General features: G+C 39.0%; 1 protein-coding gene across 6 annotated transcripts in view; it reads left to right on the forward strand.

Annotated features, from left to right (window-relative positions):
• Positions 1-23,945, forward strand: part of ZCCHC7 (zinc finger CCHC-type containing 7) — a 284,890-nt gene extending 260,945 nt beyond the window's left edge. For 5 of the 6 annotated variants that reach the window (XM_037798105.1, XM_037798103.1, XM_037798102.1 and 2 more), the window contains exons 7-9: positions 6,253-6,348; positions 20,137-20,254; positions 22,630-23,945. In XM_037798105.1, the coding sequence (XP_037654033.1) occupies positions 6,253-6,348; positions 20,137-20,254; positions 22,630-23,066 (651 nt within the window). In that variant the 3' untranslated portion in view covers positions 23,067-23,945. The remainder of the gene's footprint in view (positions 1-6,252; positions 6,349-20,136; positions 20,255-22,629) is intronic. The other variant, XM_037798106.1, reaches the window with a different exon arrangement.
• The last annotated feature ends 1,270 nt before the right edge of the window (positions 23,946-25,215 follow it).

Raw genomic sequence — 25,215 nt, forward strand, 5'->3', positions numbered from 1 at the left:
GAGTTCCCATTTATCTATTTTCTCTTTTGTTGCTTGTGCTTTGGGTGTAAAGTCTAGGAAGTGGCCGCCTAATACAAGGTCTTGAAGATGTTTTCCTACATTATCTTCTAGGAGTTTTATGGTACTTTCTTTATATTGAGATCTTTGGTCCATTTTGAGTTAATTTTTGTGTAGGGGGTGAGGTAGGGGTCCTCTTTCATTCTTTTGGATATGGATATCCAACTCTCCCAGCCCCATTTGTTGAAAAGACCATTATGACTCAGTTCAGTGACTTTGGGGGGCCTTATCAAAGATCACTCGGCCATAGATCTGAGGGTCTATCTCTGAATTCTCAATTCGATTCCATTGATCTATATGTCTATCTTTGTGCCAGTACCATGCTGTTTTGGCAACTGTGGCTTTATAATAAGCTTCAAAGTCAGGGAGTGTAAGTCCTCCCACTTCGTTTTTCTTTTTAGAGTGTCTTTAGCAATTCGAGGCATCTTCCCTTTCCAAATAAATTTGATAACTAGCTTTTCCAAGTCTGCAAAGTAGGTTGTTGGAATTTGGATTGGGATTGCATTGAATCTGTAGATGAGTTTGGGTAGAATTGACATCTTAATGACATTTAGCCTTCCTATCCATGAACATGGAATATTTTTCCATCTTTTAAGGTCCCCTTCTATTTCTTTTAGTAGAGTTATGTAGTTTTCTTTGTATAGGTCTTTGACATCTTTGGTTAAGTTTATTCCTAGGTACTTGATTTTTTAGTTGCTATTGAAAATGGTATCTTTTTCTTGAGTGTCTCTTCAGTTTGTTCATTTCTAGCATATAGAAACATTACTGACTTATGTGCATTAATCTTGTATCCCGCTACTTTGCTAAATTTGTTTATTAGCTCTAGTAGCTGTATCGTCGATTTCTCAGGGTTTTCTAGATATAAGATCATATCATCTGCAAACAATGACAGTTTTACTTCTTCTTTTCCAATTTGGATGCCTTTTATTTCTTTGTCTTGCCGGATTGCCCTGGCTAGCACTTCCAGCACAATGTTGAATAACAGTGGTGACAGCGGGCATCCTTGTCTTGTTCCTGATCTTAGAGGGAAGGCTTTCAGTCTCTCACCATTGAGTACTATGCTGGCTGTGGGTTTCTCATATATGCTCTTTATCATGTTGAGGAAGTTTCCTTCAGTTCCTACCTTTTGAAGTGTTTTTATCAAAAACGGATGTTGGATTTTGTCAAATGCTTTTTCAGCATCTATTGAGATGATCAATTGATTTTTCCCTTTCGAGTTTTTAATGTGTTGTAATACATTGATTGTTTTTCTTATGTTGAACCATCCTTGCATGCCTGGAATGAACCCCACTTGGTCATGGTGTATGATTTTTTTAATGTGTCTTTGGATTCGATTTGCAAGTATTTTGTTGAGGATTTTTGCATCTATATTCATTAGGGAGATTGGCCGGTAGTTTTCCTTTTTTGTAACATCTTTGCCTGGTTTTGGTATTAGATTGATGTTAGCTTCATAAAATGAGTTAGGTAGTGTTCCCTTTTCTTCAATGTTTTGAAAGAGTTTGAGTAAGATTGGTGTCAGTTCTTTCTGGAAAGTTTGGTAGAATTCCCCTGTGAAGCCATCTGGCCCTGGGCATTTATTTGTGGGAAGATTTTTGATGACTGATTGGATCTCTTTGCTTGTGATGGGTTGGTTGAGGTCTTCTATTTCTTCTCTGGTCAGTCTAGGTTGTTCATATGTTTCCAGGAAATTGTCCATTTCTTCTACATTGTCCAGTTTGTTGCCATACAGTTGTTCATAATATCCTCTTATAATTTTTTTAATTTCTTCAGGATCTGCAGTTATGTCACCTTTTTCATTCATTATTTTGTTTATATGGGTCTTCTCTCTTTTTGATTTTGTCAGTCTAGCTAGGGGCTTGTCAATCTTGTTGATCTTCTCAAAGAACCAACTTTTGGTGATATTTATTCTCTCTATTGTTTTTTTGTTCTCTATGTCATTTATTTCTGCTTTAATCCTTGTTATTTCTTTTCTTCTTCTTGGTTTAGGATTGGTTTGCTGTTCATTTTCTAGCTTCTTCAGTTGATCCATTAGTTCTTTGATTTTGGCTCTTTCTTCCTTTTTAATATATGCGTTTAGTGCTATAAATTTCCCCCTTAGCACTGCTTTTGCTGCATCCCATAGATTTTGGTATGTTGTGTTCTCATTTTCATTCGTCTCTATATATTTAGCAATTTCTCTTGCTATTTCTTCTTTAACCCACTGATTGTTTAGGAGTGTGTTGTTTGACCTCCAGGTATTTGTGAATTTTCTAAGTCTCTGATGGTTATTGACTTCTAATTGTATTCCATTGTGGTCAGAGAATGTGCTTTGAATAATTTCAATCTTTTTAAATTTATTGAGGCTTGTTTTATGTCCCAGCATATGATCTATTCTGGAGAAAGTTCCGTGAGCACTAGAAAAGTATGTGTATCCTGGTGATTTGGGATGTAATGTCCTGTATATGTCTGTTAAATCTAATTCATTTATCAGATTGTTTAGGTTTTCAATTTCCTTATTGGTCTTCTGTCTGGTTGATCTATCTATAGGAAAGAGTGATGTGTTGAAGTCTCCCACAATTATTGTGGAAACATCAATTGCTTCCTTTAGTTTTGCCAGTGTTTCTCTCATGTATTTTGTGGCACCTTGATTGGGTGCATAGACATTTACGATTGTTATTTCTTCTTGCTGAATTGCCCCTTTTATTAGTATGTAGTGGCCTTCTTTGTCTCTCAAAACATCCCTGCATTTGAAGTCTATTTTATCTGAGATTAATATTGCTACACCTGCTTTCTTTTGGCTGTAGCTCGCATGGAATATTTTTTTCCATCCTTTCACTTTCAGTTTCTTTGTGTCCCTGTGTCTAAGATGAGTCTCTTGTATGCAACGTATTGATGGTTCATTTTTTTTGATCCATTCTGCGAATCTGTATCTTTTAATTGGGGAGTTTAATCCATTTACATTCAACGTTATAACCGTGAAGGCATTTCTTGAATCGGCCATCTTATCCTTTGGTTTATGTTTGCCATATTTTTCCCTCTCTCTATTAATATCCTTTATTGTACCCATACCGAATCTCTTTAGTACTGAACCTTTCTCCAAGTCTCTCTGTCCTGTCTTTGTTTCTCTGTCTGTAGGGCTCCCTTTAGTATCTCCAGTAGGGCAGGTCTCTTGTTAGCAAATTCTCTCAGCATTTGTTTGTCTGTGAAAAATTTAAGCTCTCCCTCAAATTTGAAGGAGAGCTTTGCTGGATAAAGTATTCTTGGCTGGAAATTTTTCTCACTCAGAATTTTAAATATATCGTGCCACTGCCTTCTCGCCTCCATGGTGGCTGCTGAGTAGTCACTACTTAGTCTTATGCTGTTTCCTTTGTATGTGGTGAATTGCTTTTCTCTTGCTGCTTTCAGAACTTGCTCCTTCTCTTCTGTGTTTGACAGTGTGATCAGTATATGTCTCGGAGTGGGTTTATTTGGATTTATTCTATTTGGAGTTCGCTGAGCATTTATGATTTGTGTATTTATGTTGTTTAGAAGATTTGGGAAGTTTTCCCCAACAATTTCTTTGAATACTCTTCCTAGACCTTTACCCTTTTCTTCCCCTTCTGGGACACCAATGAGTCTTATATTTGGACGTTTCATATTATCTATCATATCCCTGAGGTCCATTTCGATTTTTTCAGTTTTTTTTCCCCATTCTTTCTTTTATGCTTTCATTTTCCATTCTGTCATCTTCCAGGTCACTGATTCATTGTTCAACTTCCTCTAGTCTTGTACTATGAGTGTCCAGAGTCTTTTTAATTTGGTCAACAGTTTCTTTAATTTCCATAAGATCCTCCATTTTTTTATTTAGTCTTGCAATGTCTTCTTTATGCTCTTCTAGAGTCTTCTTGATTTCTTTTATATCCCGTACTATGGTCTCATTGTTCATCTTTAGTTCTTTGAGTAGCTGCTCTAGGTGCTGTGTCTCTTCTGGTCTTTTGATTTGGGTGCTTGGGCTTGGGTTATCCATATCGTCTGGTTTTTTCATATGCTTTATAATTTTCTGTTGTTTTTGGCCTCGTGGCATTTGCTGAACTTGATAGGGTTCTTTTAGGGTTTGTAGACCTATTGAAGTCCTTATCTCTAATTTATCAGATCTACAGCTTCGTGGAGTACACTTTCTCTAACTAACCAGCAGGTGGCATCCACGAGCCACCTGTCCTCCACAAGCCAGTTCTCCCCTGCTTAGCCTTTTTGGTGAGTGGGGGAGTGAGTCTTGTGGGGTCCAATTTGTGTACCAAGCTTGCGTGTGTAGTTGGTGTTGCCTGCCCTGTATGTGGGGCATGTTTCTGGGCAGTCGGGGAGGGGGGGTGGCCCTAACAATCAAATCTCCTTGGTGATCCTAGAGTTTTAAAGCTGCTGCAATAGTCTAATCCTTCAGTTCAGTCCTGCCACAGTTTGTCTCTGCCACTGACCCACAAGTCCTTGGTATTGGCATATGGCTCCTGAGACTTGCAAGTGGGCCCCTCTTCCAGGCTGTGCACCCCGGGTCCTCTGTTGAGGGATGACTGTGCTATGTCACAGGTGAGTGCCGTACCCCCAGGGCAGTTCTGGGCTGCTGGGCTTTGTAGGGAGGCTCCCAGTCTGCTGAAATGATGGCTGAATGGGGCTTTGTTAATTCACACTGCTCCACCTTCCCAACTCTGGGACAATCAGCTGAGGTTGCAGGGAAGGCTAATGTCCACGCCCAGTTTTGTGGTGTGTGCCTGTTATTTGAAGCACTTCCGTCACACTGGGTTGTCTGGGGCAGCTCTGGGCTATGGGGCTGGCGATGGGCAGGAGTGTTTCCTGTCCACCAGGATGGTGGCTGTGAGCGGACACCCCCCTTTTCTTGGGAAGTTGTGGTGTTTAGTGAATTTTCTCAGCCACTGGATTATTGCCTTTTGTCTCAGAGCTCTCTTAGTTCTGCTCTTGACTTGACGTGCCGAAATTGAAAGTCTTTGAAGCTTTCTGTATTGGGCTTCTTAGAGTAATTGTTTTAGAAAAAGAAAAAAGGATTAAAAAAAAAAAAAAAAAAAAAAGGGCCCTCCTCAGAGATCTAATGGGTTATTGAAATGCTAATAGACAAAGCAACCAGGGCCATTAAGGAAAGGTCCCCAGGGCAGAGAGATCAGCTTTTCTTCAGGATTTGCATATGCGCCTTAAGGCCTGAGCTCCGCCCTTCCCCTTTCTGTGTTCACCAGAACTCCAAAAATCCTCTGCTTTTATTTTGGAGTTTTTCGTGTTGTTTTTTTTTTTCTATGCCTGTCTCCTCTGTGCTGGGCTGGCTGCTCTCAGATTCTCTGGTGTCTGGTCTCAGTCTATCTATGGTTGGAGTTTGGATCAGTAGAATGAGTTTCCGATAAGGGCTGCCACTGCAGTTCTCCCTTCTCCTTCCCGGTGCTGACAGCCCCTCCTCCCACGGGACTGAGCCTGGCAGGGAGGGGCGCGGGTCCCCTGGCCGCAAAAACTTACAGATTTCGCTGATCTCAGCATTTCCACGTTTTCATGAGTGTTGTATGAAGTATGCCCAAAGACAGATTGCTCTGTGGTGTCCAGTCCACGCAGTTCCTGGCTTTCTACCTACTTTCCTGGAGGAGTAACTAAAACATACAGCTCACCAGTCTGCCATCTTGCCCCGCCTCCCATATGCTCTTTCTTAGTTTCATGCCACTGTTCATGCTGTGCTCTCTGTCTAGGATGCTCCATGTAACTGATATGCTTAATTCTTTGGGAGTGAATCTAAACTGTACACCTCCAGGGAAACCCTCCCTGACCATTCCTCTGCCCCTTCCAACAGTGGCTCCCCCTCAGCTCTACCAACACCTCATACATATACTTCCATCACATGCTTCCATTGTTCTCCTTCTGTTTACGTGCCTGTCATGTTTTACTAACCCATTATTCTTCTCTTCTGAAGTACCTGACACAGTTTTGGGCACAAATGGATGCCAAATAGAATGAGGGAAAGAGGGAGGAAATGAAGGCACACACTGACATTAAGAATGAAGAAATTGTTCTTGTCATGTAATGTACATTAATTCTCAGAATCATCTGAATATGGGGTCTCCACACTAAACTCTGGGAAGCAATATTTCTAAGGAATCTCTTTCCTAAAAAGAGCTCTTTGGAGAAAAATAAGGTTCTAATTTTCTTCCAACCTTTAATAAACTCCAACCTTCACAAATATTTATGTTGCAGACCAAACCTGGACCACCCAAAAAGCCGAAGACAACTTCTGGACAATCAGCCTTAGTCTATTGCTACAACTGTGCACAAAAAGGCCATTATGGACATGTAAGTTTAAGTGGCATTTGGCCATGAAATGTTCTGTTGTTCAGGGAGTGGTTGCTGAAAGATGAACTCAAAAGAATATAACTCTGAATGTTTACTGTTTTATAAACTAACATTCTCTCTGAGGTAAGACATTATGTTTTCAACTGATTTACTTCTCCCATCCCTGCCAGACTAACATTCTGTCAGAGCACATTGCTCTAATTGTTTTCAGTGTACATGAACAGGTTAGGCTGAAACAAATAAAGTTCATAAAATCAGTCAGATAAGTAATAGTGGTCAACAGAATGGTATCAATTCTCATGAAATAGTAATCTTTAAATTACTATTAATAGTAATCTTCCAATTACTATTGCTTTGACACAGCCAAATCAAGATTTTAGATTTTCTTAGTTCACCAGGATCTCTAGTTTTCCCTTGTACCATGTTAAGTTAAATATTCACCTCTTATATGCAAATCCGGACACTCAGTAGTGAAAGTACAGGAGTGCTGTATCATCAACTTGCCTGCCGACCCCACAAAAGCCAAAATTCCCTATCCATCCAGCATATTCCCTAACCTCAACTGAAAGGACCAAACTTTGTTCTAGATGCCAAGGTGTCAAAGCAGAAGAAACTTACTGGTTGAGGTAGGGGTGAGTCCCTTAGCCAGTTGCCACATTAATATGAAACACTAGTGACTCATCCCAGAAACAGGATGCAATAAGAGTAATTTCAGAGGCCACACATTCTGGAAATCTGAAAGCAGTGGAGGAAAGGCAGTAGTGCAAGAGGTGGAAAAGGATCCAGCTATTGTGGACCCAGAGGCCCCTGCAAGGCAGGCTTCCCGTCTGGGGATGAGATTATTACTGGGAGAAGTCAGTGAATACCTATATAGAGAGAGATTCCCCAGTCTCCCAATTGGGCCTCTAACTGCTCTGAAACCAAGATAACTAATACCAAATTCTGAAAATTCTTAGGGATATGAGCAATAGAATGAAATACTTAAGGGATTCACCTCCTGAATTCTGAGGGCACTTCACTGGTGCTGATCTTGTTGGTGGAGCTCTACAGTGAGGGGAGAGACAAAAAGACTCAATTCTAACTAATCTCTGCTCTGCTGCTTGACTGAACAACTTTCTTTTCTTTTTTTCGTTGGTTGGTTGATTTTTTTTTTTAATTCATTTTACTGAGATATGTTCACGTACCATGCAGTCATACAAAACAAATTGTACATTCGATTGTTCACAGTACCATTACATAGTTGTGCGTTCATCACCAACATCAATCCCTGACACCTTCATTACCACACACACAAAAATAACAAGAATAATAATTAAAGTGAAAAAGAGCAATTAAGGAGGCGGGGCAAGATGGCAGACTGGTGAGCTGTATGTTTTAGTTACTCCTCCAGGAAAGTAGGTAAAAAGCCAGGAACTGCGTGGACTGGACACCACAGAGCAATCTGTCTTTGGGCATACTTCATACAACACTCATGAAAACGTGGAACTGCTGAGATCAGCGAAATCTGTAAGTTTTTGCGGCCAGGGGACCCGCGCCCCTCCCTGCCAGGCTCAGTCCCGGGGGAGGAGGGGCTGTCAGCTCCAGGAAGGAGAAGGGAGAATTGCAGTGGCTGCTCTTACCGGAAACTCATTCTACTGATTCAAACTCCAACCATAGATAGACTGAGGCCAGACACCAGAGACTCTGAGAGCAGCCAGCCCAGCAGAGAGGAGACAGGCATAGAAAAAAAACAACACGAAAAACTCCAAAATAAAAGCAGAGGATTTTTGGAGTTCTGGTGAACACAGAAAGGGGAAGGGCGGAGATCAGGCCTTGAGGCGCATATGCAAATCCCGAAGCAAGGCTGATCTCTCTTCCCTGGGCACCTTTCCTTAATGGCCCTGGTTGCTCTGTCTATTAGCATTTCAATAACCCATTAGATCTCTGAGGAGGGCCGTTTTTTTTTGTTTTTTTTTGTTTTTTTTTTTTTTTTTTAAATCCTTTTTGCTTTTTCTAAAACAATTACTCTAAGAAGCTCAATACAGAAAGCTTCAAAGAATTGAAATTTGGGCACGTCAAGTCAAGAGCAGAACTAAGAGAGCTCTGAGACAAAAGGCAATAATCCAGTGGCTGAGAAAATTCACTAAACAACACAACTTCCCAAGAAAAGGGGGGTGTCCGCTCACAGCCACCATCCTGGTGGACAGGAAACACTCCTGCCCATCGCCAGCCCCATAGCCCAGAGCTGCCCCAGACAACCCAGTGTGACGGAAGTGCTTCAAATAACAGGCACACACCACAAAACTGGGCGTGGACATTAGCCTTCCCTGCAACCTCGGCTGAATGTCCCAGAGCTGGGAAGGGGGAGCAGTGTGAATTAACAGAGCCCCATTCAGCCATCATTTGAGCAGACTGGGAGCCTCCCAACACAGCCCAGCAGCCCAGAACTGCCCTGGGGGGACGGCACTCACCTGTGACATAGCACAGTCATCCCTCAACAGAGGACCCGGGGTGCACAGCCTGGAAGAGGGGCCCACTTGCAAGTCTCAGGAGCCATACGCCAATACCAAAGACTTGTGGGTCAGTGGCAGAGACAAACTGTGGCAGGACTGAACTGAAGGATTAGACTATTGCAGTAGCTTTAAAACTCTAGGATCATCAGGGAGATTTGATTGTTAGGGCCACAACCCCTCCCCGACTGCCCAGAAACACGCCCCACATACAGGGCAGGCAACACCAACTACACACGCAAGCTTGGGACACCAATTGGACCCCACAAGACTCACTCCCCCACTCACCAAAAAGGCTAAGCAGGGGAGATCTGGCTTGTGGAGAACAGGTGGCTCGTGGACGCCACCTGCTGGTTAGTTAGAGAAAGTGTACTCCACGAAGCTGTAGATCTGATAAATTAGAGATAAGGACTTCAACTGGTCTACAAACCCTAAAAGAACCCTATCAAGGTCAGCAAATGCCACGAGGCCAAAAACAACAGAAAATTATAAAGCATATGAAAAAACCAGACGATATGGATAACCCAAGCCCAAACACCCAAATCAAAAGACCAGAAGAGACACACCTAGAGCAGCTACTCAAAGAACTAAAGATGAACAATGAGACCCTAGTACGGGATATGAAGGAAATCAAGAAGACCCTAGAAGAGCATAAAGAAGACATTGCAAGACTAAATAAAAAAATGGATGATCTTATGGAAATTAAAGAAACTGTTGACCAAATTAAAAAGATTCTGGACACTCATAGTACAAGACTAGAGGAAGTTGAACAACGAATCAGTGACCTGGAAGATGACAGAATGGAAAATGGAAACATAAAAGAAAGAATGGGGAAAAAAATTGAAAAACTCGAAAGGGACCTCAGGGATATGATAGATAATATGAAACGTCCGAATATAAGACTCATTGGTGTCCCAGAAGGGGAAGAAAAGGGTAAAGGTCTAGGAAGAGTATTCAAAGAAATTGTTGGGGAAAACTTCCCAAATCTTCTAAACAACATAAATACACAAATCATAAATGCTCAGCGAACTCCAAATAGAATAAATCCAAAAAAACCCACTCCGAGACATATACTGATCACACTGTCAAACATAGAAGAGAAGGAGCAAGTTCTGAAAGCAGCAAGAGAAAAGCAATTCACCACATACAAAGGAAACAGCATAAGACTAAGTAGTGACTACTCAGCAGCCACCATGGAGGCGAGAAGGCAGTGGCACGATATATTTAAAATTCTGAGTGAGAGGAATTTCCAGCCAAGAATACTTTATCCAGCAAAGCTCTCCTTCAAATTTGAGGGAGAGCTTAAATTTTTCACAGACAAAGAAATGCTGAGAGAATTTGCTAACAAGAGACCTGCCCTACTGGAGATACTAAAGGGAGCCCTACAGACAGAGAAACAAAGACAGGACAGAGAGACTTGGAGAAAGGTTCAGTACTAAAGAGATTCGGTATGGGTACAATAAAGGATATTAATAGAGAGAGGGAAAAATATGGCAAACATAATCCAAAGGATAAGATGGCCGATTCAAGAAATGCCTTCACGGTTTTAACGTTGAATGTAAATGGATTAAACTCCCCAATTAAAAGATATAGATTCGCAGAATGGATCAAAAAAAATGAACCATCAATATGTTGCATACAAGAGACTCATCTTAGACACAGGGACACAAAGAAACTGAAAGTGAAAGGATGGAAAAAAATATTTCATGCAAGCTACAGCCAAAAGAAAGCAGGTGTAGCAATATTAATCTCAGATAAAATAGACTTCAAATGCAGGGATGTTTTGAGAGACAAAGAAGGCCACTACATACTAATAAAAGGGGCAATTCAGCAAGAAGAAATAACAATCGTAAATGTCTATGCACCCAATCAAGGTGCCACAAAATACATGAGAGAAACATTGGCAAAACTAAAGGAAGCAATTGATGTTTCCACAATAATTGTGGGAGACTTCAACACATCACTCTCTCCTATAGATAGATCAACCAGACAGAAGACCAATAAGGAAATTGAAAACCTAAACAATCTGATAAATGAATTAGATTTAACAGACATCTACAGGACATTACATCCCAAATCAACAGGATACACATACTTTTCTAGTGCTCACGGAACTTTCTCCAGAATAGATCATATGCTGGGACATAAAACAAGCCTCAATAAATTTAAAAAGATTGAAATTATTCAAAGCACATTCTCTGACCACAATGGAATACAATTAGAAGTCAATAACCATCAGAGACTTAGAAAATTCACAAATACCTGGAGGTTAAACAACACACTCCTAAACAATCAGTGGGTTAAAGAAGAAATAGCAAGAGAAATTGCTAAATATATAGAGACGAATGAAAATGAGAACACAACATACCAAAACCTATGGGATGCAGCAAAAGCAGTGCTAAGGGGGAAATTTATAGCACTAAACGCATATATTAAAAAGGAAGAAAGAGCCAAAATCAAAGAACTAATGGATCAACTGAAGAAGCTAGAAAATGAACAGCAAACCAATCCTAAACCAAGTACAAGAAAAGAAATAACAAGGATTAAAGCAGAAATAAATGACATAGAGAACAAAAAAACAATAGAAAGGATAAATATCACCAAAAGTTGGTTCTTTGAGAAGATCAACAAGATTGACAAGCCCCTAGCTAGACTGACAAAATCAAAAAGAGAGAAGACCCATATAAACAAAATAATGAATGAAAAAGGTGACATAACTGCAGATCCTGAAGAAATTAAAAAAATTATAAGAGGATATTATGAACAACTGTATGGCAACAAACTGGATAATGTAGAAGAAATGGGCAATTTCCTGGAAACATATGAACAACCTAGACTGACCAGAGAAGAAATAGAAGACCTCAACCAACCCATCACAAGCAAAGAGATCCAATCAGTCATCAAAAATCTTCCCACAAATAAATGCCCAGGGCCAGATGGCTTCACAGGGGAATTCTACCAAACTTTCCAGAAAGAACTGACACCAATCTTACTCAAACTCTTTCAAAACATTGAAAAAAATGGAACACTACCTAACTCATTTTATGAAGCTAACATCAATCTAATACCAAAACCAGGCAAAGATGCTACAAAAAAGGAAAACTACCGGCCAATCTCCCTAATGAATATAGATGCAAAAATCCTCAACAAAATACTTGCAAATCGAATCCAAAGACACATTAAAAAAATCATACACCATGACCAAGTGGGGTTCATTCCAGGCATGCAAGGATGGTTCAACATAAGAAAAACAATCAATGTATTACAACACATTCACAAGTCAAAAGGGAAAAATCAATTGATCATCTCAATAGATGCTGAAAAAGCATTTGACAAAATCCAACATCCGTTTTTGATAAAAACACTTCAAAAGGTAGGAATTGAAGGAAACTTCCTCAACATGATAAAGAGCATATATGAAAAACCCACAGCCAGCATAGTACTCAATGGTGAGAGACTGAAAGCCTTCCCTCTAAGATCAGGAACAAGACAAGGATGCCCGCTGTCACCACTGTTATTCAACATTGTGCTGGAAGTGCTAGCCAGGGCAATCCGGCAAGACAAAGAAATAAAAGGCATCCAAATTGGAAAAGAAGAAGTAAAACTGTCATTGTTTGCAGATGATATGATCTTATATCTAGAAAACCCTGAGAAATCAACGATACACCTACTAGAGCTAATAAACAAATTTAGCAAAGTAGCGGGATACAAGATTAATGCACATAAGTCAGTAATGTTTCTATATGCTAGAAATGAACAAACTGAAGAGACACTCAAGAAAAAGATACCATTTTCAATAGCAACTAAAAAAATCAAGTACCTAGGAATAAACTTAACCAAAGATGTAAAAGACCTATACAAAGAAAACTACATAACTCTACTAAAAGAAATAGAAGGGGACCTTAAAAGATGGAAAAATATTCCATGTTCATGGATAGGAAGGCTAAATGTCATTAAGATGTCAATTCTACCCAAACTCATCTACAGATTCAATGCAATCCCAATCCAAATTCCAACAACCTACTTTGCAGACTTGGAAAAGCTAGTTATCAAATTTATTTGGAAAGGGAAGATGCCTCGAATTGCTAAAGACACTTTAAAAAAGAAAAACAAAGCGGGAGGACTTACACTCCCTGACTTTGAAGCTTATTATAAAGCCACAGTTGCCAAAACAGCATGGTACTGGCACAAAGATAGACATATAGATCAATGGAATCGAATTGAGAATTCAGAGATAGACCCTCAGATCTATGGCCGACTGATCTTTGATAAGGCCCCCAAAGTCACCGAACTGAGCCATAATGGTCTTTTCAACAAATGGGGCTGGGAGAGTTGGATATCCATATCCAAAAGAATGAAAGAGGACCCCTACCTCACCCCCTACACAAAAATTAACTCAGAATGGACCAAAGATCTCAATATAAAAGAAAGTACCATAAAACTCCTAGAAGATAATGTAGGAAAACATCTTCAAGACCTTGTATTAGGAGGCCACTTCCTAGACTTTACACCCAAAGCACAAGCAACAAAAGAGAAAATAGATAAATGGGAACTCCTCAAGCTTAGAAGTTTCTGCACCTCAAAGGAATTTCTCAAAAAGGTAAAGAGGCAGCCAACTCAATGGGAAAAAATTTTTGGAAACCATGTATCTGACAAAAGACTGATATCTTGCATATACAAAGAAATCCTACAACTCAATGACAATAGTACAGACAGCCCAATTATAAAATGGGCAAAAGATATGAAAAGACAGTTCTCTGAAGAGGAAATACAAATGGCCAAGAAACACATGAAAAAATGTTCAGCTTCACTAGCTATTAGAGAGATGCAAATTAAGACCACAATGAGATACCATCTAACACCGGTTAGAATGGCTGCCATTAAACAAACAGGAAACTACAAATGCTGGAGGGGATGTGGAGAAATTAGAACTCTTATTCATTGTTGGTGGGACTGTATAATGGTTCAGCCACTCTGGAAGTCAGTCTGGCAGTTCCTTAGAAAACTAGAGATAGAGCTACCATTCGATCCAGCGATTGCACTTCTCGGGATATACCCGGAAGATCGGAAAGCAGTGACACGAACAGATATCTGCACGCCAATGTTCATAGCAGCATTATTCACAATTGCCAAGAGATGGAAACAACCCAAATGTCCATCAACAGATGAGTGGATAAATAAAATGTGGTATATACACACGATGGAATACTACGCGGCAGTAAGAAGGAACGATCTGGTGAAACATATGACAACATGGATGAACCTTGAAGACATAATGCTGAGCGAAATAAGCCAGGCACAAAAGAGAAATATTATATGCTACCACTAATGTGAACTTTGAAAAATGTAAAACAAATGGTTTATAATGTAGAATGTAGGGGAACTAGCAGTAGAGAGCAATTAAGGAAGGGGGAACAATAATCCAAGAAGAACAGATAAGCTATTTAACGTTCTGGGGATGCCCAGAAATGACTATGGTCTGTTAATTTCTGATGGATGTAGTAGGAACAAGTTCACTGAAATGTTGCTATAGTATGTAACTTTCTTGGGGTAAAGTAGGAACATGTTGGAAGTTAAGCAGTTATCTTAGGTTAGTTGTCTTTTTCTTACTCCCTTGCTATGGTCTCTTTGAAATGTTCTTTTATTGTATGTTTGTTTTCTTTTTAACTTTTTTTTTCATACAGTTGATTTGAAAAAAGAAGGGAAAGTTAAAAAAAAAAGAAAAAAGAAAAAAGACAAACAAGGAAAAAAAAAAAAAAAAAAAAAAGATGTAGTGCCCCCTTGAGGAGCCTGTGGAGTATGCAGGGGTATTCGCCTACCCCACCTCCATGGTTGCTAACATGACCACAGACATAGGGGACTGGTGGTTTGATGGGTTGAGCCCTCTACCATAAGTTTTACCCTTGGGAAGACGGTTGCTGCAAAGGAGAGGCTAGGCCTCCCTGTATTTGTGCCTAAGAGTCTCCTCCTGAATGCCTCTTTGTTGCTCAGATGTGGCCCTCTCTCTCTGGCTAAGCCAACTTGAAAGGTGAAATCACTGCCCTCCCCCCTACGTGGGATCAGACACCCAGGGAAGTGAATCTCCCTGGCAACGTGGAATATGACTCCCGGGGAGGAATGTAGACCCGGCATCGTGGGATGGAGAACATCTTCTTGACCAAAAGGGGGATGAGAAAGGAAATGAAATAAGCTTCAGTGGCAGAGAGATTCCAAAACGAGCCGAGAGATCACTCTGGTGGGCACTCTTACGCACACTTTAGACAACCTTTTTTAGGTTCTAAAGAATTGGGGTAGCTGGTGGTGGATACCTGAAACTATTAAACTACAACCCAGAACCCATGAATCTCGAAGACAGTTGTATAAAAATGTAGCTTATGAGGGGTGACAGTGGGATTGGGAATGCCATAAGGACCAAACTCCACTTTGTCTAGTTTATGGATCGATGTGTAGAAAAGTAAGGGAAGCAAACAAACAGACAAAGGTACCTAGTGTTCTTTTTTACTTCAATTGCTCTTTTTCACTCTAATTATTATTCTTGTTATTTTTGTGTGTGTGCTAATGAAGGTGTCAGGGATTGATTTAGGTGATGAATGTACAACTATGTAATGGCACTGTAAACAATCGAAAGTACAATTTGTTTTGTATGACTGCGTGGTATGTGAATATATCTCAATAAAATGATGATTAAAAAAAAAAAAGAGCAATTAAAGTTAAAAAGAACACTGGGTGCCTTTGTTTCTTTGTTTCTTTGTTTCTTTGTTTCTTTGTTTGTTTGTTTCCTTCCTCCATTTTTCTACTCATCCATCCATAAACTAGACAAAGGGGAGTGTGGTCCGTATGGCTTTCCCAATCACATTGTCACCCCTCATAAGCTACATTTTTATACAATCATCTTCAAGTTCATGGGTTCTGGGTTGTAGTTTGATAGTTTCAGGTATCTACCGCCAGCTACCCCAATTCATTAGAACCTAAAAAGGGTTGTCTTTATTGTGTGTAACAGTGCCCACTAGAGTGACCTCTCAGCTCCTTTTGGAATCTCTCTGCCACTGAAGCTTATTTCATTTCCTTTCACTTTCCCTTTTTGGTCAAGAAGATTGAACAATTTTTTTTTTTCTCTCTGGTCCTCAGTTTCTTTATCTGCAAAACAAAGTTGAACAGGGTGATCTCTAACACTTACCTTTCTCCCCACTGACATTTGGATGCTATTTCCCATGTGATCAAACATGTACTGTGGTTATACAGATGGAGAGATCCTGCAGTGTACTGGCTTCACCTTCATAGAACTCAAATTGAAAACTTTGAGTCCATGTAAAGGAACTTCTTTTACAAGATTATCTCTCTATCTTTTAGTGCTCTGTGCATTCCTCCTTGTTGCCAACATTCAGCTGGTGTAGTCGTAACACACATTTTAGGGAACATAATCACATAAGCAGTCCATTGCCACACAAATTGCATGGATGTACCATTTATGCTTGCTTAACTCTTTAAAGCAAAAGGATATAATTTTAGCATTTATGTTTGTTCAGTTATAGAAAAACGATTATAGTTGGACACATACTACTTACTAGTCACTGCCTGTTAATGTAGATAGGAAATACATTAAAAGTGTTTCGAATCTATCCCCTGAAATCTAGATTTAGATTATTTTAAATTTACAATAAAGCAAATTTGGCAGTCTTATCACTGCTATAGATGAAGAACTCTAGATTATCCACACTAATGAAGAAGATCAGTGGTGTGGCTAATCCAGAATAGTAGATAAATTATATAGCCCACTATCAATTGTTTGTGCTAATGGAGGGGACCAGCGATGTGGATAATCAGAATATAATTTACATTCTGCTTTGGGAAACATTTATAGTACTGTATAGCTCAGTATAGCCGCATCAATCTAGACCATACAGGATCCAGATAGGAGAATGTGCAGGGGTGGTTATGCAGGCCCGCCCCTTCAGTTTCAGAAATGGAGCTCTTCAGATGTTATTATTGAGTAGTTTCTTCATGTGAAAGATATTCTTTGAGTAATGTGACACCGCCCTTCCTTAGTTCTTACACTTACTCTCTACTTGGGGTGGCAAAGGACTATCAGCTCTGAATGAGACAAACTGTGATAAGAAATGATGGTCACTGTGCAAAGAGGCTAGTACAGGAGAGAAAGGGTGAGCCAGGAGCTAGGGAGAGTTAAGTGGTTCTGTTGACGTGGGTATTGGATGAAGTTATAAAGATTTCTAGTTCCTTTTCATAATCATAATTTGCTCTTACTATTTTATTGTTAGAATCTTAGACCCAGATCTTTCATGGGAATCTTTTCTCCTGAGAACTCGGAGCCACCATGGATAGTGATTTATAAAAACAGTTCTTTATGTTACTGTATAGGTTTGCCTTAAAACTTAAAGGACCAAAAAAAAAAAAAAAAAACCAGCAAGATACAGAAAGTCACAACAGAGTAAATCTAAAGATAGTAGAAGGAAGGAAATAATAAAGAGCCAAAAATATTAAAATAGAAACAAAATTAATGGTATCAACAAAACCAAAAGCTAGTCCTTTGGAAACACTGTCTTTTCAAAAGAAAAGTGACAAGAGTTCTCGAAAAACAACTCAAAGAAAAAGAGATACAAATAAACAATGAATATAAAGTATAAATAACTTAAGATACAGTATATTTTTATTATAAAACAATACTTTACAAACCTGTGAAACTTTGTAAAATTCACTTAAATCTGAAAGTATAGATAAAATAAATAATTCTCTAGAAAAATATAAATTAACCAGAATGACTCAAGAAGAACAAACCTGTCTGAACCAATAACCATTAGAGAGGTTGAATCAATCACCAAAATACACCTGACCCAGATAGTTATTTTTTAATAATTAAACTCAGTTTTATTGAGATATATTCACATACCATACAATCATCAGTGGTATACAGTCGCCTGTTCATAGTAACATCATATAGTTGTGCATTCATCACCCCAATCTATTTTTGAACATTTTCCTTACACCAGAAAGAATCAGAATCAGAATAAAAAATAAAAATAAGAAAGAACACCCAAATCATCCCCTCATCCCACCTATTTTTCGTTTAGTTTTTGTCCCCATTTTTCTACCCATCCATCCATACACTGAATAAAGGGAGTGTGATCCACAAGGTTTTCACAATCACACTGTCACCCCTTGTAAAGCTACATTGTTATACAATTGTCTTCAAGAGTCAGGGCTACTGGGTTGGATTTTGATAGTTTTGGGTGTGTACTTCTAGCTATTATAATACATTAAAACCTAAAAAGGGTTATCTATATAGTATGTAAGAATGTTCACCAGAGTGACCTCTCGACTCCATTTGGAATCTTTCAGTCAGTGAAACTTTATTTTGTTTCATTTCACATCCCCCTTTTGGTCAAGAGGATGTTCTCAATCTTACAATGCCAGGTTCAGATTCATCCCCGGGAGTCATATCCTGTGTTGCCAGGGAGATTTAAACCCCAGGGACGGCAATGAGTTCACCTGCCTAGTTGGCTTAGCTAGAGAGAGAGGCCACATCTAAGCAACAAAGAGGTACTCAGGGGGAGACTCTTAGGCACAATTACAATCAGGTTTAGCCTCTTCTTTGCAGTAATGAGCTTCATAAGGGCAACCCCAAGACAGAGGTCTCGGCATACCAAACCATCAGTTTGTGAGAACATCAGCGACAATCCAGGTGAGGAAGCCCAACACTTCCACAAGTTCCCCCCAGCTCCTCAGCAGACCCAGATAGTTTTACAGGCAGGTTTTACCAAACTTTTATTCAGAAATAGACAGTCCAAGGGAATGGCAGCCAACTTACTTTGTGATTTCTAGAGCAATTTCAAAATATTTACAGAATGATGCCATTTTTATAAAGTGAAAACTTCGCACTTACACTATTGCTTATTGGAATATTCATTGGTAGTAAGAGTATAAAAACATAAGAGAATAACAAACACCAACTTTAAGAGAACGGTGACTTCTGGAAAGTGAAGGAGATGAATGGAAAATGGAAAGGAGATCTCTTTGTAATGTTTTAATTCTTGGCGGGGTGGGGGTGCTGAAATAAATTTAGGTAAAATGTTAACGATTTGATAAAGCAATGTGGTAGGTACAAATTTCCATTACTTTATTTTGAATACTTAAGTATATATTTGGAATGGTTCATAATTTTTTTCAACTCTGAAAATAAATAATCCATTATAAGTATGTGGCTACCAGCTTTGTCAGATAACTTAGAAGTTCAAACCCAGTGTATAGTGTATATAATAACAAAGTGATAATGAATCAGCTAAATTTTATGTGATCATTTCACATACTTTCTTCCTAAGAAGTGTTCTAATTATTCTTCATTACCTAGCTAAGAAGTGTTAAACATTTGTAAATAAAATTTAGGCAAGATAGCAGAAGACAGAAATGGGAAAGTTCCAAAGGGAAGACTCTGTGAAAAAGAAGGTGGTATTTGGTTTCAAACCTGCTGATATCCAGGTAGATATGTGTCACAGATCATGAGAAACAAAAGCACACTATGATGGGAGTGCACCAGGACAGGGATACAGATTTTGGGAATTATCAGCCATGGGAAGAAGGCAAGAGTCATGAGACTGGAAAGCTGTCCTAGGGAAATGAGTGAAAGTAGCGATCTCAACTTGGGTGCAGTAGCCAAGAGAAGAGGGATTTCCTTTGGGGTGTTTCAGAACCACCTAGGAACATTTTCAGACTAGACCTAACCTCCACCACCCGTTCCTCACCACAAGAATCATTGCCCTTGTGAGCAGTGCATGTTAAATTTAAATCAGCTTGTAAAACAATTGTATAGAGGGAATAGAAGATTTACACCCACATTTAGGGAATGGGAAGAAGAGAAGAGAGAAGCACTTGATGGAAGACTATTGAAGGAGATAGACAAGCAAAAAAGCTATTATTAACATGAGGCCAAATAAAATAAACCCTCTATGCAAGCCAAGTGCTTTGGGAAGCACATCCCCCATCCCTAATGCTGTGAACTCAGATTAGGGAGGAGTTCCAACAGGGAAGATGAAAAAAGATTAGAAGGGTTTCAATAGGTAAAGAAGTAAGAGAAGAAGCTCCAGGCTTGAAAGAAAAGCATGTAAGTGTGGAGGTATGTGGAGCTGGTTGGGCCTCCAGGCATCCCAGCAAGGACTACATTCTGAGCCCAAGTGTGAAGCTATCGGTAGTCTGGGACTCATCTCTAATTAAAATGGTTCATACCCTGCAAAAAGGTTGTCTGACTATGTGACCTTGTGAATGTCATAATCTCAAATACACTTTGCAGGAATGTACAGAAAGACGAATGTTTAACCAGACATTTCCAACATCTCCATTCATCTACTACTATGATGACAAATATGAAATTCGGGAGAGAGAACGGAGAATAAAACGAAAAATAAAAGGTATGTTATTAGACTTCCTGTTAGATCATTTTTTTCAGTAGTTTCTAAATTTCTTTATTTGCACTGACTTTGCCTGTTTTTTTTTTGGGGGGGGGGCTTGATTAGCATGAAAAATGTTTTTAATAATTACCATACAAACTGGAAGTTTCTTGATCTCCAGAAATCAAGCACCCACTTCAAAAACGCTGTGTTGTGATCTGTTCACAACAAACATTTCTCTCACATGATGACCATTTTAGAAAATGTCCTGAAAATAGTGCTGTTGTCCATGTATTTATGCAGGGTCTTTAAAGGCTCCTTTGAGATTTTTCTGCTTGATGAGTAATTATTTTTTCCCTTTGTATGTCTCTGAAATTTTTCATGGAAAGGCAGATTTTCTGTGCTAGCTGATTCCTGGGGCTTCCCCTACGAAGTCATTTCTTATAGGCTACCATTACAAGCAGGACTTCAGGTCCACCACCACTTTCTACAGTTCGTTTATTTAGTGTTGCTAGCATAAAGTCCTATCTTAACAAATTGCTGTCTTATAATTTAACTCTATTGTCTTTATCTCTGTTCTTTCTTGCTATATACTTTCAGATGGTTTACCAAGTTACCTTTCTTACTTTCAGGACAAAATTGTTCTATATTTTTTCAAATTGTTCTATTCACTGTTTTCTGACTCTTTCAACATTTTTGTCATCTCAACAATATATAGAGAGCTTATAGTACAGGAAGACAATTGCTAGGCAACTAAATTAGAGAAAGATTTAAAAGAACTGCACCAAAATGTTATCTCTTGAGTTATAATTATAGATGCAAGTTTTCTACAGTGAGTGTTTATAGCTTTTATCAGAGAAAAACAATTTGTTTTCCTTTTTTGGCTAGTTATATGACAATTCTGTAGCACAAATTCACTTTGAGGCTCGCTGTTATCCAGTAGAATTTTAATTTTTTACTTAAAGTCTATAAGTTATTACTTATTTTTGCTCTTTATTCTATAATTCGTTTTTTATCCCCTAAATATACTACTTTGCACCTTGTCCAGTTTTTCATTGATTACTTCTTTAATATTTCAAGGTTATATTGACATGTTAGTTTTTGTCTCTCGCTGTGACCTCATTGTTCAGCTACCCCTATTAGAATCACTATCATCAGGTAAATGAGCACATTGCTAGTAAGTGAGCCAAGTCCTGATAAAATATGACACTAAAGCCTCTAAAATACACATGTGCATACACATATACGCACACACTCTCATACACACTCCCTGTTCTGGTTTGCTAACACTGCCAGAATGCAAAATACCAGAAATGAATTGGCTTTTATAAAGGGGTTTATCTGGTTACACAGTTACAGTCTTAAGGCCATGAAGTGTCCAAGGTAAGGCCTCTACAATAGGGTACCTTCACTGAGTAATGGCCATTGGCATCTGAAAAACCTCTGTTAGCTCGGAAAGCACGTGGCTGGCGTCCACTTGCTCCCAGGTTGCATTTCAAACTGGTGTTCTCCAAAATGTTGCTCTTGGGGTATTTTGTCCTCTTTTAGCTGCAGCTCCTCTGCAAGATGTCACTCTCAATTGCTTTCCAGAATGTCACTCACAGCTGCTCTCCAACATGTCTTAGCTGCTCTCTGCCTGAGCCTGTGTGGCTCTTCTTAAAGTACTCCAGTGATCCAGTAAACACCCATCCTGAATGAGTGGGGCAACGCTTCCATAGAAATAATCCAATGAAAGATCTCACCCACAGTTGATTGAGTCACATCTCCATGAAAACTGAAGCAATAGGTTCCAACCTAATCAACGCTAATATGTCTGCCCCCCACAAGATTGCATCGAAGATAATGGCATTTTGGGGGACATAATACATCCAAACTGGCACACTCCCCTAGCCAGTGATCTCTACTCTGGAGGAATAATCTCCTGGCTAGTTTGGCCTCACCTATAAGTACCATGGTTCAGACTTCATCTTCGTAAGGTAATAGAAACGCCATATGAGACTGTTAGAAGCCCTGCCAAAGACCATTTGATACATCTTGCCTCACCTTATCTTCAGAGGCTCTCTCTCTATCACTGGAGGAATTTCAATTGGTCACGTGATTTTTCTTCATAAAGCTGAGATGGTTACTGCCCTCACTGGTCCTCATCCCCATTGTTTAATCTAGATAAACTGTATTCAGTAGAAAAAATGACTAGCATTTAGTTTCTGGATGTTTTCCATTTTTAGCAATCAGGGCTATAAGATTAGTGAGTGATTTTTAACTTAATAAGAGCTCTTTAGAATGTCATGTTGTTAACACATTAATGCCTGTCTTCCCATCTGCTGTTTACAGACCCATGAAAGTTCTGTGTGGATGTCCAGTTACTGGATATGTAAAAATACTTTTATATTTTCCAGAACTCCAGAAAAATGGGGATTTTCCAAGGCAGTTCAAGAGACCTCATATGGAAGCAGTGGATAAGAGACCCCACCATGATATGAAAAGGAGCCATGCCTTGTGGGGAAACAACAGGCGGCCTCCAGAAAAGAAAGAAACCCAAAAAGAAGCAACGAACAGGAACAGCAGAGCTTGTGAGAAGCACAGGAAGGCTGATAGGTATCGTGAGGTGGATGAGGACTTCCCTCGAGGCCCCAAAGTCCACTCTTCTGGCAGTAAAGCCCAGAAGCCTCACAAGTCCTCCCACCACTGGTCACACCACCACCAGCCAAGAGAAGAAACATTTCCCAACGAGAGCAAGCGGGTCAAACAGAAGAAAAAGGAGAGGCGCTTGGAAGATGATAGCAATGATAATTTATTTTTTATTAAGCAGAGGAAAAGAAAATCTAAGCCATGAAATAGCTTCTGATTTGGCTTTCCAGTGTTCCTTTAGTCTTCTTATCTATAATATCCTGGCAATGTTTTTAAATCATCTATAATTAAATAAAGTGAGTTTTTTTCTTTTGTTTTTATTTTTGAAGCCTCAGCTGTACTTGGAGTTGCTGAACAAAGAACATGGGGATCTCAGTTCTCTGTGTCCAGCAGGTTATTAGCTAAGAAAACAGAAAGATAAACTCGGATTTCCCCTATTCTAGTGTGTCATTTTTACTCAAAGTCCTAGGGATAGAAAGGATTAATCTTTTCAAGAAAACTCTTTTAAAGTACTGTGAAACAAAAGCTAATCAAATGCAATTTCTCTGTAATGCCAATGTGAAGATTAAACTCTTGCAGGAAGAGAACTTAATACTAAAATGAAAAATTCATCAACCTTTTCAAGAAGTATTACTTTTTATTTTTTATTTTAAAATCAAAAGGATGGCAACTGTAAGTCTAAGTCTGGCTTTTCTTGTTTCCGAAGTTGTTGTCAAAATCTTCCAGAACATCAAAGGCTGAGTGTGGGGTGAAGGTGGTGTCACTGAAGGCGGGAGGCGGCAAGGTCGAGCAACAGTAAAATACGAGTAAGGAGTCCAGCCGATAGAAATGTTACAAGACAAAGTCACTGAAACAAGTGTAAAAGAGTTGTCAAAATTTTAATGTCATCCCAGTGAAATCATTTTTTAACATTTTACAGCCACACTTCAAGAAGACTGTTATTCAGATATATAGAAATGAATATTTCCCACCTTAAAAAGATTTTTTTTTTGTTTTCATGGGTTTTTTAATTCCCACAAAGCTATACAGAAATTTTTGCACTTAGAAATCTTTTGTATTTTATCACAGTCTAATGTTAAAATAATAAAAATAAAGTTTCTGAAATAGAATAAATAAATTTGTCTATTATATGAAAAGACAATGAGAGTTTGGTTACAAAGGGCATAGTTAAGTTGGAGAAGTAACTAAACTTATGAAATTACCATAAACTAGGGTTAAAAATGCCCTTGTTATCAAAGCACAAGCTCTGTGCTAGAATAAAATAGGATGGAATCAGCTAAATAGGACAATTAATATAATGTTGGGTTCTTAAATTTGTATTTGACTCTTTGGGAAGTAGACAAGACTGCCGTATGTCTGGTAGGATCAGCTCTCTTATCTCTTTGGAGGGAAGGGAGAATTATCTCTTCCTAAATCAGCTTTAATTTAAATTCTAGTTCCACAGCCTTTAATCCACCACTTTCCCTGCTGCTGCTTAGCTTTCAGCTAAGTTTAAGGCTTCATCATACGTTGGAACATGACTTCCTAAAATCAACCGGAATTATTTTTTTCCTAAGATAAGCAATCAAAATCTTTTAACACCCTCCTAAAAGTGACAGCTGTGAAAAACGGCTTCATAGAAGTGGTAAACCTTGAGATAATTGGCATTATTCCTCAGTAGGACCGGGACAGTCATGGCTTATTAATGTGGTAGAACTAGTGTTCCTTCTAATCCAAGGGCAGATATAAGATTTACCATTATTTAGGTTCTTTCATACATAGAGGATTGTTTGGAAGTGGGAAAAAAAGATGCTCGTGAATGCTGCGTAACTCTGAAGCACTTTTTTTCTATTTGTTTCTGTACATTATCCTATTTTCCCCTAAAACTTTCACACTTTGTCAGACAAATGTTTTGTTCTGGGTTATAATTTACCCTTCACATCCATGCATTTGTATGCAAAGAAGAAAGGAGGCTCTAGCTACTTCCTTTTGGGTGCTAGGATGCATGTAGTCTCTTGTTTCCTGGTAAGGTGCCTCTGCTCTATTTCCTCTTCCATTTCTCTTGCCCACCCCCAGCTCTTACACAAAGTGTTCAGTTAAAGTTGGTTTATTCGCACACTAATTCTTTCTGTACTATTATGGGGAGTTAAAAAAAGGTATGGATTCAACAGTTAATCAAATATGCCTCTAAATCAATGAATCTGATTAAGAGAAGAAAAACAGACATCCAAAACATACAGTTGCTAGGATTGAGAAGATCAGATGTCTTTTGTCTCTGGCCCCATCTTGATTAGAAGCAGCCCGAGGTCTCCTTTCTGGGTTCCACCTTGGTTTACATTTGGCATTCCTAGAATAGAGTGGAGAGAAACAGGTCT

This window comes from Choloepus didactylus, chromosome 10 (assembly GCF_015220235.1).
Source record: "Choloepus didactylus isolate mChoDid1 chromosome 10, mChoDid1.pri, whole genome shotgun sequence".
NCBI classification, from domain to species: Eukaryota; Metazoa; Chordata; class Mammalia; order Pilosa; family Megalonychidae; genus Choloepus; species Choloepus didactylus.